The 20,069-nt window shown below is 36.5% G+C and overlaps 1 protein-coding gene across 4 annotated transcripts; it reads left to right on the plus strand.

The window, feature by feature from the left end:
- The first annotated feature begins 218 nt into the window (after nucleotides 1-218).
- On the plus strand, nucleotides 219-13,423 carry LOC113452952 (E3 ubiquitin-protein ligase TRIM39-like). 4 transcript variants are annotated; one of them, XM_087916420.1, is made up of 4 exons: nucleotides 219-527; nucleotides 4,924-5,224; nucleotides 6,135-6,242; nucleotides 6,900-13,423. In XM_087916420.1, the coding sequence occupies exons 2-4, from the start codon at nucleotides 4,948-4,950 to the stop codon at nucleotides 7,421-7,423; spliced, it is 909 nt and encodes a 302-aa protein (XP_087772546.1). In that variant the 5' UTR covers nucleotides 219-527; nucleotides 4,924-4,947; the 3' UTR covers nucleotides 7,424-13,423. The 4 variants fall into 4 exon arrangements, with proteins under 4 accessions (XP_087772546.1, XP_026580229.1, XP_026580228.1 ...); XM_026724444.2 differs by having other exon boundaries at nucleotides 226-609; nucleotides 6,138-6,242; XM_026724443.2 differs by having other exon boundaries at nucleotides 227-527; nucleotides 6,138-6,242.
- The last annotated feature ends 6,646 nt before the right edge of the window (nucleotides 13,424-20,069 follow it).

A 20,069-nucleotide genomic window follows, 5' to 3' on the forward strand; every position in this document is an offset into this window, starting at 1 on the left:
AATTGTTCAACCGATCCGGAATTGCAGGCACCAGCCCTGGGAAACTCCTCCATTGGCAGCCTTCCCACAAAGGAAACGATACTAGGTGAAGTAATATTTATTGAAAAGCGACATTAATAGAAGCTTAACAAACTTCCCATCGCCGCTTTTAACCGTCTGGACAATTTAGGGTGGGTCTTCTTTTTTTCCCCCAGACCTTTAAGTCACTGGGAGCTCCTGCCTCTCTTGTCTGTTTCCGACGCTGCATCTCTTCATTTCCCTTTCCAAAGTCACCCACGCAGCTGGGCGTTCCGTGCCCGCCCACCCTCAACTGGCTTTCCAATTCATGTATGTGTGCCGGAGAACGACAATCTGTGTGCTTGAAAACTCAGGATGACGTCCCCTCCCGCTTCTCCATCCACTTTCACTTTTCCTCTCCGCACTGGGCAGCCCGAAGCGGCGGCGGATAAGTGGCGAGTTCTTCCCGGGGTCCCGCCTCGCTTCTTTTGCTCCGAACTGTCCAGGCAGGCTGCAGGCGGCGGACAGCGGTAAGGAGGGAATGGGCGGAGAGCCGAGAGAGTTGCCTTCCTCTCCCTTGCTGGACCGGCGCCGGTTCCCCAGGTCTTCGAGGTATCTTGATTGCAAGCCAACCCACTGGGCAGGAGTGACAGTCTTCCGCCATCTTCCAACCCTTGGCTTGCAAGAAAGCGCTCACCGCTTATTCACTGAATGCCTTCTTATCCTGAGCAGAGAAGGCGCAGCATGAAAAGCACAGGCGGTTCGTGGGAAAAGGAAAGCGATAGCCTCTTCAGGATCCAAAGAGAGTTCTCTGAATCCCATCTCGGTTACAGTTAAGGCAGAGTGCAGGAGTCGAGAAATGGAGGGAGTCAAGGAGAATGACTAAGCGGAAGAAGTAGTAGCTTTGCCTGGCCCCCGTTTCTGCTTTTTCTGCTACCCTCTTAGAGACCTTCCACTAACCTCAAACACTTTCTTTCTTTCTTTCTTTCTTTCTTTCTTTCTTTCTTTCTTTCTTTCTTTCTTTCTTTCTTTCTTTCTTTCTTTCTTTCTTTCTTTCTTTCTTTCTTTCTTTCTTTCTTCCTTTCTTCCTTTCTTTCTTTCTTTCTGTCAAGCAATTATAAGATAACAGGTATAAGTATAAACATAGTTATGGATATATTAAATGGATACATATAAGAAAAAAGAAAAATAAACAATAGGGCAGGGACGGTACTCACATTGGTGAGCTTATGCACGCCTCCTACAGACCTCTTAGGAAAGGGGTGAGGTCAATAGTAGAAAGTCTAAAGTTAAAGTTTTTGGGATTTGGGGAAGAAACCACAGAGTCAGGTAGAGTATTCCAGACATTGACCACTCTGTTGCTGAAGTTGTATTTCCTGCAATCAAGTTTGGTGCGGTTTACCTTGAGTTTGTATCTATTGTGTGCTCTTGTATTGTTATGGTTGAAGCTGAAGTATTCATTGACAGGTAAGTCATTGCAATGTATGATTTTATATACCATACTTAGATCAGACCGAAGATGGTGTAATTCAAGGTTTTCTAGGTCTAGAATTTCAAGTCTGGTGGCATAAAGTATTCTACAACGAATTGAGGAGTAGAGAACTCTTCTTGTGAAATATTTCTGGACTTTCTCAATTGTGTTAATATCAGATCCATAATGCGGGTTCCAGACTGATGAGCTGCATTCAAGTATTGGTCTAGGAAATGTTTTGTATGCTCTCATTAGTAGTGTGATATTACTGGAGAAAAAGCTACGTAGGATTAGGTTAACAACTCTTAATGCCTTTTTGGTTATGTAGTTACAGTTGGCTCTAGCACTTAGATCATTAGATATGAGAACTCCAAGGTCCTTGACAGAGTTTGAATCACCAACAAGGTCTTGACTATTCAGCTTGTATTTTATTTTCTGATTTTTTTTTCCCAATATGTAAGACAGAGCATTTATTTGTTGAGATTTGAAGTTGCCATTTGTTTGACCATTCTGATACATAGTCATGATCTTTTTGAAGGGTAGCAGTATTGTCTGTGATGTTGAATAACTTTACATCATCAGCTAAGAGAAAGTAGTTGCTTTTAATATGATCACAGAGATCATTTAAGTAGAGTATGAAGTGTGGTGGCCCTGGGGGACATTACTGTTGATAGAATTTGATGGGACGCTCCCAATTTTGACCATTTATTGTTTGTTTGACAGGAATGCTTCTATCCAGTTATGCAGATGTCCAGAGATACCATAAGATTTTAGTTTTAGGAGTAGTTTGTCATGTATCACTGAATCAAAGGCTTTACAGAAGTCTAAGTAGATTGCGTCTATTGCTTTGCCCAGATTGAGTTGTGTAGTCCATATGTTTCTGCAGTGTAAGAGTTGCAGATTACAGGATAGTTTTTTTCTGAAAGCAAATTGTTTGTCTCTAAGTGGAGGATAATGGATTGGTTAATAATTAATTCCATGACTTTACAGGTGACACAGCATAAAGAGATTGATCTGTAATTTTCAACTAGGATGGGGTCTCCCTTTTCGAAGATGGGGATGACCATGGCTTGAGACCATAGGTTTGGCAAGGAGCTGGTCCTGAAAGATTTTTCAAAGATTATGCTTAGAGGTTGGCTTTAATGGTGTTGTCGTTGCAGTCTTTACCATTTGGTCCTTTCAGGGGTTTGATGGACCTTGAGACTTTTAGTTTGTTGTTTACAAAATTGTAGAAAGCATGGGTGGAATTGGTACATAGAAAGTTTTCCTCTTGTTTAATGTGATAATTGGTGTATTCAGTCTTTATCTGGTGGCATAAATTTTTGTATTGACTTTTGAAGTTGGCAATGTGACCAGATTTGTTTTTCCACCCAAATGATTTCTTTTGGATTGAAGCTTCCTTATTGTTATGGGTAATCTTTTTTTTTCTGGTTTTGGGAGTTGTTATTGGTACATATAGTTTGATGACTCTTTTGACTTCAAGTAAAAATATGTTGTAATGGTCTTCAACAGTATTGCATCCAGTGAATAGAAATTGCAAATCAAGGGATGAGAGATCATTGTTTATAAGATCATAGTTGCCTTTTTTGAACTTATAATTGGGGATTCCATCGTTGTGATGATTTTTGTGTGGACGTATGTTGAGACAAAAGTCAATCATGTTGTGGGCACTGTTGGAAAAGGGTTCTTTAATTTTATTCCATAAATTGAATTCAAACTATTGCAGAAGATGATATTGAGGCAGTTATTAAGTCTAGTATTGTTGGTTACTAGTTGTTCTAGTCCCAGATTTGTTACGGCATTGTAAAAGGTTGCATGTGTGGGTTCAGTTGTACATTCGTTAAGCGTCCAGTTAATATGAGGTAGATTGAAGTCACCAAGAAAGATAAAACTGTGTGGGCAGGATGCTGCCCATGTTAGTAGTGTATTTAGCTTGTTTGCATGTTCGATGTCATAATCAGGGACTCTGTAACATAGTAAGAATCAAAATGTGATATTTAAGAACAGTTCACAGATGATGGTCTCAGGAATAGCAAGCTCCTGGGTAACTTGGATGTTTTTTTAGATATAAGGACTTTTTATAGAAGATAGCAACACCTTTACAGATTTCATGATCTGATCGGTAAACATGATAGTATCTTACTGTGGTGATGGAGTCAGGGAGAGATGTATTGAGCCATATTTCACAGACAAATATAATGTCAAATTTACCCGTATTTAGTAAGAGGAGAAATTCAGGTATTTTATTCACAAGGCTTCTTCATTGAATAGCTTGCATTTAAGGCCAGCTGTAGTTGGAATTGAGGTAGTTGGGAGCTTGCATGCCTAGTCTTGGATGATGGTGGATTGGTTTAAGTGGGGTTGGATGCTGAGTTGTGGGTTGTGTGACTTACTTTTGATACATTCAGCATGGTAGTCAATGTACAGGTCCTTTTCTCCATTGTCTAGATGGTTTTTGAGTTCTGCGCGGAGTTCATGGGAGCAGATTCTTTGCAGTATGGATAAGTCTGGTCTTGAGTGAAATTTTTTATGGGTGGGATTGGATTTTGCAATGGTGTTTATTATATGAATGAATATATGTTTGCTGGACACAGAGCTGTCACTGTATTTGTACCCAGGACCATCTCTGGTTATTTCAATTATATCTTCAGGAGATATGTTTGTTGTATTTGAGTTGTTTCTGATATCGCGAACCTTGATGGTGTTGTCTGATTCGCTGGTGTCTTCGAGACTAAATAAGATGGCATTTGGACGTTTCTGCTCACGTTCCATGATGTCCCTGATGAGTAAGGGGATATTATTTGTGGAATTATTTGATGGAATAGTAATTGTTTGTGGCTGTGGTTTGGTGGTTATTTTTGGTTGTAGTTGTGATTGTAGTTGAGGTAGTGGTTGTGGTAGTTGTGGGATTTGATTTTGAGCTGATAGGTAATCACTTATCCGTGCTTCATTTTTTTTTTTCAAGAGAGATTAGGCTTGCTTGTATAGTTGTTTCAAAACATGTTACTAAGCGTTCTTCTATTGAGTGAATGAGTGATTCTATGCTTTCAACTCTGTCAGGCAGGGTACTCAGTTTGTTTAGGTTAGGAGAACATGATGGACATAGACAAAAGAATGTATCTGATTTAACCTCAGACTGTCTACTGTTGACCTCACCCCATTCCTAAGAGGTCTGTAAGGGGCGTGCATAAGCTCACCAAGATGCCTACCTTCCCTATCTTAATGTTCCCTTTTATTCATATCTATTTCATGTATTAATAATCATGTTTATACTAATATATATTATCAAATGCATGCTTGACCTTTGAAAGTGGCCAGAGTTTAATGAAGCTTCTTTCCTCTGAGGGCTTGCTATATTTAACTTGCTTTCTTTTGCCTATCTAAACTTACACCACACTAGGTTTCATCCTTTTAATCTGATTTCTATTGAATTTTTTACATTTTCTTTTTTTCAGGTACATTTGACTGGGGAGAGCACAATGTCACACACTCCCCGCTGCAAACTAGTTGACTATTTGGAAGAGCTGAATGATGAGGAATTTAAGAAATTTAAGATGCACCTTGAGGACTACCCAGTGGAGAAGGGCTATAAGCCCATTCGCCGCTCCAAGACTGAGAAAGCTGCCCACATTGAAATAGCCCGATACATGATTGAGGCGTTTGATGATGCCAAGGCCTTGAAGATGACTGTCAGCATTCTAGACAGAAGAAATAAAAAGGATTTGGCAGCAAGAATCCGAAAGGAAATGCTGGAATGTATGTAGAGAAAGCCCAACTGGTAACCCAAGGGTGACTCTTAAGCACTCATGTCCTTTGTTGGCTTCTAATCCTCTTTCCCCCTCGCTTTCTAATAATCTTTCTCTCAAAATCAATGTGAGAACAGTCTTTACATATTGTCATTTTGGAGTGTAGAGCAAGTGTGTCAGACAGCTGGAGGAAAAGGGAAATAAATATGAAGTAGTGAATGCAGTATTTAATAGAGTCTGTTGTGATGTTCATCTTGTTTTCTGCAACTCAGGTCTCACCTCTTGTTTTAGCTGATTTACTAATCTAGCAAACCAAAAACAACTAGAGATGTTTTGTGAGTTAATAGTTATCCCCTTTGTTTTAGCTGAGGCATCTGCCTCCTCAGACAAACAAGAAATCCTTTTACATTTTTATTTTTGAATTTGGTATTTTGATGAAAAATTCTGTTGGCCAGCTTTTCTCAATGCATGATGGATTATTCAAACATAGGCACCTGCGATCATGGAGAACAAACTGAACACACTAAAAATAACCTTAAATGCTTTTATTTTTACATCACTACATTATCATTACTTCGGTCTTTTTTGGAAACTGGTGATAAAAGAAGAGCTGGAATTGATTCCTTCTTGTTTCCTATTCTTCATTGGACCCCATAGTTGCAGGAAATTCTACTAACTCTCTGGGAAACAATGCTCCTCAAGATGTGATGCACAAAACGATGGCAGTAGGAGACGTCTGGTTGGGGAAAAAATCTGTTCTATCCAATATTGTTTGTTGTTCATTTTATCAGTTGATGCTCACTGCATTAACTATGCACTGATGCATTTATTTGTTTAGCCTATCAGATGGTTGCAGAAGGAACAAAGGAAACCAAGTAGATTCTATTTCTTCTAATCTAAGAATGACCATTTATTTCCAGCAGATTTATTTCCAAAGCCACCTACCATGACCAAGAAAGAAAAAAAAGAACGAGAAAAGACAATACAGTCAAATCTACGTGACAAGTTTTTGGGCATCCGAAAGAAAGGTTAGTTGCTGTTGAATGAATTAATGTGTTCCTAAATTAAAGTCTTGGGGTTGCTGCAGAAAGAAGGGCAGAAGAAGATAGATCTGAATGCTTATCCCAGTCTGAATTGCTGTACACCTGAGGCACCCTATACTCCATTTAACAAATGCATTGGGGAGAGCAGGGTGGGTGTTATTAAGGAAGGCAATCATGTCAGCGCCCCACTTAATGACCATCACCACCTTAGACTATTATGGACAAGTTCCATTATGGTTATAATTCAAGGATTATCTGTATACTGTAGAAAATCAAGTTAAATTTCTTGCTAGTAAGTTCTTTCTGGGTTTAATTCATGTTTTCCAAATGCCACATTTTTACTCCAAGCTTAGCTCTGTGTTTCTCTAGAAATGCAAATGTTTATAGTATCCACAATTGCATTTTGATTGAGGGCTCATACTTACATCCCCCTACCAAGTGCCACTTCAGAAAGAGAAACTTTCCAATATAGAGGCCACTGTAGGAAAGTGGGTACCATTTTGGAAGCAGCCATTGTGTGGCTTTGTGTGGCTATTGTGTGTAAGCAAATAAAGAAGAGAATTTTGGTTGAATTGTTCTATATTGTTTTTAATCTTAGCCTGACAGAAAATATCATTGTAATATTTTTATTTACAACTTTAGTGGAAGTGATCTTGGATCCCAAGACAGCTTATCCTGCCCTCATCCTTTCAGAAGATCGGAAAACAGTACATATGGGGGAGCAAACCAAGGTCCTTCTTGACAACCCTGAGTGCTTCCGGTTTTTACCAGGTGTCCTGGGAGCAGAAGGTATTGAGTCTGGGACTCTAGAATGGGTGGTGGAAGTGGGAAAGGCCAAAGAGTGGGCCATTGGGATTGCCCGGGAATCAGTAGAAAGAACATATTCAGAAGATATTACCATTACTCAAGGATTCTGGGTACTGCAATTAGCACAAGGAGAATACCAAGCATCTACAAGCCCTCCAATCAAACTTACACTTTGGAAATCACCAGAACGTATCTTAGTTATCCTGGAGCATGATTTTGATAGGCTTATCTTTTATAATGCTGACTCAATGGCTCATATCTTTACTTTTAATTATCCATTTTGTGAGAAAGTGTTCCCTTTTCTCCTAGTGAGGGACAAAGAAAATCCCTTGAAAATCTCTCCAAGAACTTCAGTGTGACAAGACATGGAGAGAAAAAGGAGAATGAGTTTTTGAATCATTTGTTTATTTACTCTGGAGGAATTTCTTTTTGGATTAGTTTAGTGTTTTATTAATCTTTGATTCATTTCTCTTTGCCTGAAATGTTTTTGAACTTTCAATCTATATCTTAATAAAGAATATGTAGATAGATAGTAGAGAGATATAGCTTTTTGTTTAAATGCTTATATATTTTAACTTTCTATTGCTGTTTTCTCATTATATATAAACTGCATAGTTTATATAATGTTTAATGTAAATTATACTGATGATATTGTTGTAAGCATCTCTCTGATTTTAAAATATGAAACAAAAATATATGCAGCTCAGGATTTAATATTTTAGTTGCTGTCTGAACTTGGTTATTGTTTAGCCAGAATAGGCTAATCATGTTTTGAGGGTAGAAATAGACATCTGCCTTTACTGACAAAAAAGAAGAAGATATTTTGTTTTCAAAATTAAGCTTGTTGAGGTGACCAGGACACAATCTCATATTCACATGTTGTTAGATTTAACACAGGTTTTCATCCAAAATAATGATTTATATGATGCCTTTAAAAAATTATAATACAGATTGACATTTTGTTAAACTTGGAAAACTAAACTAGTCAAAACATTAGCAACTTTTGTTTTATAAAGTAGCTACAGTTTTATCCACCAGAATTTTTGCCAGTCTGATATTAACTTTTCAAGACCCTTTTTGCTTTTGGTGTTGGCCTTTGTTTCTGCATCCTTGGGTGGGTTTAAATTTTTTAAAAAAACATACTCTCACAGCATCGGCAAATGTGATAAGTTCCAGAATTCGTAATGTGAGGGTGATCTGGCTGCAACATCTGTCACCCCATTGATCGCCAGGGTTGATTTGTCTGATCTGACTGGCTAGGCGAGTGTCCCCTTCCTCCCTCACCACTCCAAGTGCGTCCTTCCCGAAGCTGTACACTTGGTGGTAGAGGATGACCATCCCAGATAGACGGAGTGGAATGTACCACTCTTCGGTCAAGGGTATACGATAGATATTTTGGTTAAAAATTTGAGAGTCTGCTTATCTGTATACACTTATCTACAAGTATATACAGGAAGTATGGGTACTTAAAAAGTATTATTGTATAAACCCATGGATAAGCCCATCCTTGGATAAACCAAACACAATTTGGGAAGTGTATTTTAGCACATAAAATTTTTGTTTATTCACGTATATACACTATTTTAAAATTGCACAAACATTAAAAATAAGTATTCAAATAGCTATATTTTCTAATCAAAATTTGCAAATGAAAAAGACCTACTTCTGGAAATTGCATAAAAACTGCATTAAAAAAATCAAGGGAATTTGTATTTTAAAAAGCCCTGGGCAATTTATATTAACATATACATAAATTAAGGTAGAAGTCTATACAACTCCCCTAGGGAGCAAAGAATTTGCCAATATAAATGATTATAAATTTTTCTATACCGTTGAAAGAAAAATCCTGATTTAAAATCTTGGTAAACTTAAGTGGCCTGCTAACATGAATAGGCTGTTAACATGGGTGGTATAATCAATTTTTAATTACCCAAAGATTCCCAACTATAGCTTGCTTCTAAAAAAAACAATAAAGAGTCATCAACTTTGCCAACTTAATGAACATCAAAATATTGCAAAAAAAAATTATCATTTGCTTCTATGGGCTACTTGTTTCAATTCAATTACCGTGTTTTCCATTTTGGAAAATGTGTAATATTTGGCTTTATCACAGTATTTTTTTAAAAAATATATAAAACATGCCATTTTCAACATTTTTCCTACCTGCTACAGCAATACATTCCATCCAATTTTTTAGTACATTGAAAGCAATTGTCTGTTTCCCACTTAGTTCCTGGGGAATGTTTTGCTTTATTTAAAAAAAAATCAATGCATACAATCTCTAGGAAACAAAATTTCAAATCAGTGTTATTTGATCACAAGATCTATCATGAACCTTAAAAAAGTTATACCTTAAAGAACGTTACAATTGGCTTGCTGTTGGACATGTAATATATATTATTATTTATATGGAGGTGTTGACAGTTGAATCCATAACCTGCAAACTGCACAGCTCTTCTCATAAGAACTAATGGAGTTCATTTTTTTCATTGGTATTTTTCCATTCTGAATGTAACAGTTCCAATGGTGGTTTTCAAAATTTTTTGCTACTGGTTCTGTGGGTGTGGCTTGGTGGACATGGCAGGAGAAGGGTACTGTAAAATCTCCAGTCAGAGGTGGTATTTGCCAGTTCTCTGGACTACTCAAAATTTCCACTACCGGTTCTCCAGAACTGGTCAGAACCTGCTGAATACCACCTCTGAATAGTTCCCCTAATTTTAAGTAGGTGGTTGAAAAAATAATATAGTTATTAATTATTACTACTGTGCTTTTTATTTATTTAAAACATTTTCATTGCTCCCATCTTATAACTAAATCTGGACAGTTCCCAATCAAAAGTTAAAACAGCAGAGAAACCATATTAAGTTATAAAACTAAACACATTACAGAATTAAAGCCATCCAAGATCCGGGGCCAAATCAAACTTCTGGTGTGCAGTCATCTAATCTTATCCCAGCACTTGTGGGTGGACAAGGGAAGCCAGGTCTTTCAAAGCTTTAGGCAGGGCTAGGAGTGTGGAGTATTACTGAACTGCATAGGGCAGGAACTGCAGTGGAAAAGGCATGCTTCCTAGCTCCCATCAGATGAAATATTTAGGGGAAGGAATTAAGATTGTGTCCATCCTATCTGACCTGGTAGGAGCCATGCTATAGGAGGGATCAGGACAGGCAGTATCGCTGCTATACAGACTTATGGTTGGAGCTCCTGGATATCTGTAAAGCCCCAACATGCACATCCGCACATTGCTGAATGACCTAGGTGACCTTCTCCTAGGGTGGAAAGACAGCGAAAGTAAACTCAAGTACATCCATTCAAGACTGGGTGACCCAAAGCTCCAAGTGCACATTCAAGGCTTTGAAGGGATTAACAAGGAATATGCAGAATGTGTTAAGAAAGGGGAAAATGCCCTCCAGGCAGTGCTCAACGACATGCTTCAACTGGAAGTAGTGTCAAGGGAGTGGGCCACATCTGACATAACTCCTCGATCACATGTGTCTTCTTCCCACTATTCTAAGATAGCCTCCTACCTCCATCCCAAACCAGCTAGTTCACAAGCAGGCTTCAGCGTCTCATGGCAAATCTCTGCTGCAGAGGCAGATTTATGTATTATGACAGAGGTGATATGGCAGAAGGCAGAAATGGCCAACCAACAAGCAGAAGTGGCCAACCAACAAGCAGAAGTGGCCAACTAACAAGCAGAAATGGCCAAACAACATGCAGACATGGCCAAAGCTCAAGCCAACCAAAAAGCAGAAATGGCCAAAAAACAGGCAGAAATAGCCAAAACTCAGACCCAAGTGGAGTTGCTTGAATGACAAAGAGACATGGCAGCAAAGACAGCACAGGCCGCAGCATTGTGGTTGATGGCCAACAATGCCTCCTTCAACTTTGACCTCGAAGAGTTGGGAGAAGAGAGCCCAGATACATAGGTCAAGGCCTACGTGGATGAGCAGCACTCGCTACAAAATGAGCAGGTGGAACCGCCTCAGTTGCCTAGCAGTCTCCCACAACCAGGGGAATACAGGGAAAAATCTCAACCACAGACTCTAAATATCAGTCATGCAATGGACATTATAAGACCTAAAATACGAGATTCACTTCCCACCAACAGCAAATCTTCCACAACTGATGTTGTACCTTTTCCAAATTTGAAGCATGGCAACTCCTTCATCCATGACAGATATTTCTGATGTACTAGAAGACTTGAACCCACCACCCACCCTTGATGTAAATGTGGAGTCTGGTTCCCCAAACCCTCATTCAGACATTTTGTTCAGTTTTTCTCTTTTTTATTTTTCTTTGCTTGTTGGCATTTTATTCCTGCTTTTGAAATGTAATAAACCATATCAAAAGAATTGTGTATATGTGCAGATGTGTATAGAGTTAGTCTTAATATATGAAGCCTGAGCACCCTCTAGTGGCAGGGCAGGGTCTATGGCACTTATGAGTGCTACAATGGCACTTATGAGTGCTATAATGTAGCCAATCCTTTGAAAATATTACAATCACTGTCATTAACATGTTTTTCTGGCTGCATATTGGAGAATATTTTGATGCATTCTATGTGGAAAAGTCTCAGAAGGACAGATAAATTTTTGGACATTCATGGAGGAAGAAGAAAAGGAGCTATAACAGAATCTCAGAGGAACCAGCTACTTATTCCAAGATAAGATTTAGAGTTCAGAATAGAAAATAAGCTTAGTGCTTCAGCCTAAAACAGCAGTTCCAGTCCTACACATTAGCACAGGGGATACATTTCTATAAATTTTTCTAACAGAGTATTACAAGATTTCTGCTCAGACTTTAATCCCTATCATGAAATAGAACACCTGGATTCACATAACATGTTAAACTAAAATGATATTGAGGTTCTGTATTTCTAGCAGATTGCATGAACTCAGGCAGCACTTCAAAATATGCTATGGTTTACTAGTAAAAGCACATTATATAAATATAGTAATTATGCTTATTAATCTGGTTTTAGAGATCAAGACAGAGTTTCTTAAATTCCTCTAGAACAGGGGTCTCCAATCTTGTCAACATTAAGCTTGGAGACTGAATTCTGGGAGTTGAAGTCCACCAGGCTTAAATTTGCCAAGGTTGGAGACCCCTGCTCTAGAACATAGAACACCAGCCCACACATGTCTTTTCCTTTCTCCTAAATATTTATAGATTGCATCTCTATCAGAGGTGGTATTCAGCAGGTTCTGACCAGTTCTGGAGAACAGGTAGTAGAAATTTTTAGTAGTTCAGAGAACCGGCAAATACTATGTCTGACTGGAGATTTTACAGTATCCTTCCCCTGCCATGCCCACCAAGCCACACCCACAGAACCGGTAGTAAAAAAAATTTGAATCCCACCATTGGAACTGTTACATTCAGAATGGAAAAATACCAATGAAAAAAATGAACTCCATTAGTAAAAAAAATTGGAATCCCACCACTGCCACATGCACTTTATCTGCAGCATCTATAGATATTTATTTTTGAAAAAGAGAAAGCTTTAATTATATTTATTCCTCTTCATATTATATGCATTATATAGTGTAAATATTAGCAGTCTGGTTTGAAAGGTTTTTTTTAAAGAACATCTTAGAATCAGCATAATATTCATCCTATTTCAATTGCTAGTCTTGATTGTAAAGAAATAAAAACACAGTATTTTCACATAAAAATTTATGTTCTGTGTAAATGTTTATCCAAAAGTTTTCTAGTTATGATTTTTTCTCTCCAGTTAGTTTAATGTAACATTAAATAATAATTTTTATTATGGATAATCTATTTACTTGCTTGGTAAAATGAGTGATCCTAAGCCTCACAGCTTTGGAAAGCAGTGGTATTTCACACTTTATGAAATATTTAGTGTGTTTTATGAAATCAGTCAACTAGTATTAGCATTTGCAGTGTGCCCTATACAGCTTTCTCAGAAAGCTGTACCATAATTAACTTTACATATTAGGACAGGGAGTCATCAAAGATTCATTTTTTGTATTACTAACTTATGTATGTCATTTTAGCTTATAAAGTTGTAGTAGCCACTGAGATCCTCTGGATGTGCTAGATGCTAGCAGCAGACTGCGCATTTGGCTAAGAGGGCCTCTTTTGTTACTGCATGATCTCATCCTCTATCTGTTAGGCTGGAAAGTCCCAGACTTTCCAGACATATAGGTGCTCTCATTTACTAACATCACCACTAGTCTTAAGGATTGGTTGGGAGGTTGTACCAATGTGGTTGAGAGATTTCACCCATGTGGGATTTATTCTCCAATCTGAATACTGTATCTATGTTACTCTTCTTTGCTTGTAAAAGTAGTATAAAAATAATAAACGCCACATATGTGGTCAGACATCTTTGGACACTGAAATGACTGGTTATTGAATTCCCACAAGTGGCTCCTGAACAGGGACATTTACCCTATGGGGACTCAGCTCCCAACATACTTGCCTTCATCTGAAACAGACCCCAAAGGTGCGCACCACATCCTCTGGGACCGATCAGAGGTAAGTATGGGCTGTAATTTATTCATCATCAGCAGAAACATGTTCAGGACCTTAAATTCCTGTTACATAAAACAGGTGCAAACATTCCTGAGGCTGATATAAAGAAGCTGATTGAAGAGAGAGGAAAGCTTTGCCCCTGGTACCCTGAGCACGGGACACTCGGGTTACAAGATTGGATAAAGATAGGGCGTACATTACATCTTGAACCCAGGACTCCAGTTCAAATATTACATCGATGGTATCAATGCCATCAAGCAGTGGAACAATTTGGCTTTGATGTCTCAATGAGGCAAAGATTAACTACCAGCCCCCCTCCTGATGATGATCAGGTAAAAATTGTCACTCCAAAATCATTTTCAATTGGACCTACAGTTTCATCAGAAGAAGCTAAATCTTTTGCTGCTCCACGGCCAGTGTACACCCCCATAAGGAAAATATTGGAAGAACAATTAGACGTGTGTGTGTGTAGAAGAAATAGCAGAAATGCTTTCTGTGTGTCCAGTGCATGCCACTGGACAAGTAGATCAAAATGGAGCTCAAATAGTAGAATATCGCCCTCTGTCATATCTAATTTTAACAGAACTAAGGAAAGGAATTAGAGATATGGAATTGGGAAGTACCTATGTGCAGGGAATATTAGAAGCTACTATGAGAAATCATATTTTAGTACCTGAAGATTGGAAAACCACCTTTCATATCTTGCTGACTCCAGTGCAATATGTAGTATGGGACAGTGAATTTAGACATCAATGTGCTGTGCGTGCCCAGCATTCAGGGGGGCTTTTATTCCTGAGCAATTGTATGGATCTGGCAATTTTGCTCCAGTTGATAATCATTGTATTACCAGCTGCCACTTTACGGGTTTCTTCTGAGTGTGCCTATCAAGGATTCTCAAAAGTGCCTGTTTCTGGCAAGCCTCATCAAGCTTTCTCTAACATCAGACAGAAAGCTACTGAACTGTATCCTGATTTTATTACAGATAACAAGATGCTTTATGGAGGCAAATAGACAATCCTGAGGCTCAGCATGAGTTACTAATGAAATTGGCAAAAGAAAATGCTACTGCTGAATGTAGAAGAGCAATTATTGGTCTGGGAACTAATTCTGATTGGGCAGAAATTATTAAAGCATGTCAAGATGTAGGAACAGCCTCTTATCAATCTATTTTGTTAGCAGCTGCTTTATCTCAAGGCAGTAAGCCTAAAGGAAAATGTTTCAAATGTGGTAAGAGTTATTATACAAGGTAATTATAATTGTGACTATGAGATGAGTGCACAAAACTGATGAACCAACCGACTCACTGTTTGTAGATAAATATGGGGGAACTGATGTTTTTATGTTTTGTCTGTTTGTTTGTATGTCAAAAAACAATAAAAAATCTTTGGGAAAAAAAATGTGGTAAATCTGGTCATTTTAAATGGGAATGTTGTAATTCAGGAAAACAAGAGTTGAAAATAAGATTGAAAACAAAGTGTCCAAAATGTCAGAAAGATTATCATTGGGCAAGGGAATGTTGGTCAGAAACAGCCAACTGGGCCGGTCTCTGGCCCCAGTCCAAACAGGCAATAAATCATCAATAGAAAATACTCCTGCAGCTACAAGAGGTAGTGCTGGTATTGAGTTGATACTGCAGGAGGAAGTTTAAATTTTCTGGGGAGGTTCAAATAGTTCCATCACAATTATCAGGCCCCCTGCCACAAAATTATGTGGGACTTGTCCTTCCCCGGTCAAGCATGGAAACAAAAGGTATTTTTGTTATCCTGGGAGTGATAGATTCAGATTATACTGGAATTATTTATGTCCAATTGTGGACTAATTTTCCTCAAATTTTGCCCATACATTCTAGTCCTGCTCAACTCTTACATTTGCCTTATTTTGTCCTGGCAGGGGGAGAGCCAAAAGAGAGAGGGGAAGGAGGTTTTGGTTCTACTGATCCAGCCACTTCCATCATAGCTGCTATCACTACCCTGATTACATTTGAATGGCCCTGTCAGATCATTGTATTGCAGGGTAAACCCTTTGAGGGAATTTTAGATACTGGAGCAGATGTTCCAGTGATTTCTGCCAGGCAGTGGCCTGATGCCTGGCTAACTAAGCCCTGTTCTAGTTTATGGGGTGTGGGGGGGGGTCGTCAATGTGCACATCAAAGTGTGAAATTTATTTCAGCTCATTTACATTTGGTCATACAGGTCCGTCCTTTTGTATTAGATATTCATGTCAGACTCTGGGGACGTGACCTGCTCAGTAAATTGGGAGCCATTGGTGAGGTAATTCCCCATTAGGAGATTGAACGCATACAGGGAGATGTAGTGAGAGTGGTGAAGAATAACACACAACTAGCACACAGATACACTGTATAGTAAAATGTAGATTTTTACTTGCAATAAACATTTAAGCAAAGTCCAAACAAGCAATCCGAGTCATTCACTGTTAAAGTAGTCAGTTTTCAGTCCAGGGATAATCCAGATAACAAAGTCCAGTATCAAAAACAGCTTAGTAACAGACTTACATCAAATCCAAGAATAACAGTCAATAGGAACAGCAACACTCTCCAGAACAGAACAGGACAAGCCAGATTTCTGGTTCCATCTTATGGCCATTTGAGGAACCACACCCAATTACCATTTTAGCATTCCCTTAAAGAGACAGTATTAAAATGTTTATCCTGGTTTATATATAAAAAAAAAAAAAAAAAAAAAAAAAAAAAAAAAAAAAAAAAAAAAAAAAAAAAAAAAAAAAAAAAAAAAAAAAAAAAAAAAAAAAAAAAAAAAAAAAAAAAAAAAAAAAAAAAAAAAAAAAAAAAAAAAAAAAAAAAAAAAAAAAAAAAAAAAAAAAAAAAAAAAAAAAAAAAAAAAAAAAAAAAAAAAAAAAAAAAAAAAAAAAAAAAAAAAAAAAAAAAAAAAAAAAAAAAAAAAAAAAAAAAAAAAAAAAAAAAAAAAAAAAAAAAAAAAAAAAAAAAAAAAAAAAAAAAAAAAAAAAAAAAAAAAAAAAAAAAAAAAAAAAAAAAAAAAAAAAAAAAAAAAAAAAAAAAAAAAAAAAAAAAAAAAAAAAAAAAAAAAAAAAAAAAAAAAAAAAAAAAAAAAAAAAAAAAAAAAAAAAAAAAAAAAAAAAAAAAAAAAAAAAAAAAAAAAAAAAAAAAAAAAAAAAAAAAAAAAAAAAAAAAAAAAAAAAAAAAAAAAAAAAAAAAAAAAAAAAAAAAAAAAAAAAAAAAAAAAAAAAAAAAAAAAAAAAAAAAAAAAAAAAAAAAAAAAAAAAAAAAAAAAAAAAAAAAAAAAAAAAAAAAAAAAAAAAAAAAAAAAAAAAAAAAAAAAAAAAAAAAAAAAAAAAAAAAAAAAAAAAAAAAAAAAAAAAAAAAAAAAAAAAAAAAAAAAAAAAAAAAAAAAAAAAAAAAAAAAAAAAAAAAAAAAAAAAAAAAAAAAAAAAAAAAAAAAAAAAAAAAAAAAAAAAAAAAAAAAAAAAAAAAAAAAAAAAAAAAAAAAAAAAAAAAAAAAAAAAAAAAAAAAAAAAAAAAAAAAAAAAAAAAAAAAAAAAAAAAAAAAAAAAAAAAAATTTATTGAATTTATTTTCCCTTTCTTTTATTGTTGTTTGATACTATATTTATATAATAGTTTTTCTGTTTCTTTCTTTTTCTTATTTGGGATAGAATTGGTATGATTATAAGATTTGTTTTAGAATAAAATATTTAAAATATAGTTATCTCACAAAGGCATGATCGAATAAAAGTTTAGTCAATTTTTTTTCTTTTTTTTAATAGTGATACTATGATTTATAAATTTGTATTGATAAGAGTATTATATAAGGTAATTGTAATTGTGACTATGAGGTGAATGCACAAAACTGATGGACCAACCGACTTACTGTGTGTTCATCCATTAGTTTTTGTCTACCATTATATGGATGATATTTTAATTGGAGCACCTAATACAACCTAATTGGCTTTCTGAACTAAAAAATGATCTAAGTGTATATGGATTGAAGATTGCTCCAGAAAAAGTGCAGCTGCACTCTCCGTATCTTTATTTAAGCCATAAAATGTTGCAATCTTATTTTGCTCCAGCTTTTCCTCTTTTGAAGTTACCTGAAGTTATTTCTTTGGTTAATTTGCAACAATTGTTAGGCACCCTTAATTGGGTTCATCCATATTTTCCTTTGCCTACACATTTAGTCCATTATTTGATTTAGTAACTAAAGGAAAACAACCTGCAGATCTTATTACAGTAACACCTGCTGCTCTTTCTGTGGTTTAGCAGATTAATAATATATTAAGTACTCAGTTTGTAGATCACATTCCTCATAGAAATTGTCAATTAATTCTTTTGATCTTTCCTACTAATAAATTACCTACAGGAGTGTTAGCTGTGTTAGAAGAACAAAAAGTATATTGTATTGAATGGCTTTATTTACTTCATACCCCTTCTCAAAATGTTTTACCATTTATTCAAACTATTTCTGAATTGATAATTTTAGGACAAACTCGAGCTTGTCGAAGAAAAGGCACCAACTTAATAAATATTATTCTTCCTATTCCAAAATCTGATTTTCAATTTTATTTTCAGAATAATTTATCTCTTCAATGTGCTTTAACTGACTATGTAGGCTGTATTGTATATCATTTGCCTAAAGTTCCTAGACTTGCTTGCTTAATGACTTCTTCCTTTCCTATTCATCCATTACTTTCTCCTTCTCCATTGCCTCAAGCTCCTACTATTTTTTCAGATGGTGGACAAACGAGAGGAGCGATTGCTTACAAGGATGATGATACCTGGAAAGTGTCCTACACTGCAGTGCAGTCCTTATCTCAACGTTCAGAAGTAGCTGCTGCTATTTTAGCTTTCCAAACCTTTTCTCAACAACCTTTCAATGTAATCTCTGATTCTCATTATGTGTGTCAACTTATTCTCAATATTCCAGGTGCTTATATCACACCCAGGATTGATCATAATCTCATGGCTTTATTTTTAACTTTACAGCAACTGCTCGAGGATCGAAAGCAGTTCTACAATGCAGCTCACATACGTAGTCATTCTTCTCTCCCTGGACCTCTATCTGAAGGCAATAGTTATGCTGATGTTGCTATTCATGTTTTACCTACTTTATTTTCAGATCCTTTTTTTAGTCATTCTTTTTTCCATCAAAATGCAAGCTTGTTATATTCCAATTAACCAAGCTAAACAAATTGTTTTATCTTGTCCCCAATGCTCTGGGGCATCCCACTCCAAGGACATGGGTGTTAATCCTCGTGGTTTTGCCTCTAATCAACTTTGGCAAATGGATGTTACTCATGTTCCCTCTTTGGCTCCCTGGAAATATTCATTTATCTATTGATACCTACTCGGGAGTCATTTGGGCCACACCTCAGTGAAGGAAAACAACTAATGTTATTTCACATCTTTATTCAGCTATTACAGCCCTGGGCAAGCCTTTTTCCCTAAAATTATAATGGGCCAGCCTATCCGTCATCAAGTTTTTTGCAATTTTGTACCACCTGGAATATTGTTCTGACTCACGGCCTCCTTACAATTCCTCAGGGCAGGCCATAGTAGAACACGCTAACTGGTCCTTTAAGGACTGTCTCCAAAAACAAATAAAAAAGGAGGGATCTAGGGTCCCCAATTCATCATGGGTAACACAGCAGGTTCAAAAAGTATTATTTACCTTAAATCAATTGAATGTCTCTATTCAAAATTTGACCACTTATCAGAGACATTTTCAATAGAAAACACATTTGCCTCCCCCTATGGTGTATTATAGGGCCTTGCCAGATAAAACATGGCTGGGGCCTGTTCCTCTAATTACTTGGGGGCAAGGCTATGCTGCTGTGCTTACTTCTACAGGACTTCTCTGGATTCCAGCTCATTGTGTCTGTCCTGCCAAGGATGTCATGGCACCAGTCCCCAAATCCATTCCCGGAGATGGCAAGGATGACACTGCAGACAGCACTGCAGACAGCACAGCATCAGCATCCAACCCGATCCCGCCATGCCAATTGTACAGTGACAGCGATGTGGGGAGATGTGAAGACCTTGACTGCCAAAGTGCAGGCATTGTTACATCAGCAAGTAGAATACACTCCCGAGAATTTATGCACTGCAATTTTTGTGCTTTTAATTGCAAATTCCTTAGCCATCCTTTGCTTATGTTTAATTGTTCACAGCTGTCCTTTGGCATCAGCAGCTCTTATTCCACTAAAGCATTCACTTGAACAATGAATGAAGCAAAACCTATGGGTACAATTAGCTAACATCACACAAAATGATGCCTTTTGTTTATCTGAAGCTTATGATATGGAAAATTTGCTTTCTACATGTTTAATTCCTGTTTGTAACTCCTGTTGTAGTGATTCAAAACTTTACTGGCTTAAGCAAATATTTACTCAATGGAAGTTTTAACTATGGGACTATAGCTAGTTGGGGATTTGCTGCATATTATCCACCCCTTGATGAGAATGCTTTGCATACTCCAGTGGTAGTGATTCCTGCAAATATAACTTGTGCAAAAATAGTT

The sequence above is a fragment of the Pseudonaja textilis genome, chromosome Z, assembly GCF_049901715.1.
Source record: "Pseudonaja textilis isolate UNSWEBS1 chromosome Z, rPseTex1.2, whole genome shotgun sequence".
In the NCBI taxonomy this organism is placed as follows: Eukaryota; Metazoa; Chordata; class Lepidosauria; order Squamata; family Elapidae; genus Pseudonaja; species Pseudonaja textilis.

Excerpts from the sequence above, each read along its gene's own strand:
- LOC113452952 (XM_087916420.1), top strand. The coding sequence starts at position 4,948 with ATGTCACACACTCCCCGCTGCAAACTAGTTGACTATTTGGAAGAGCTG. Across the intron at positions 5,225-6,134 it reads CCGAAAGGAAATGCTGGAAT|CAGATTTATTTCCAAAGCCA; the intron begins GTATGTAGAGAA and ends ATTTATTTCCAG. Across the intron at positions 6,243-6,899 it reads TTTGGGCATCCGAAAGAAAG|TGGAAGTGATCTTGGATCCC; the intron begins GTTAGTTGCTGT and ends TTACAACTTTAG.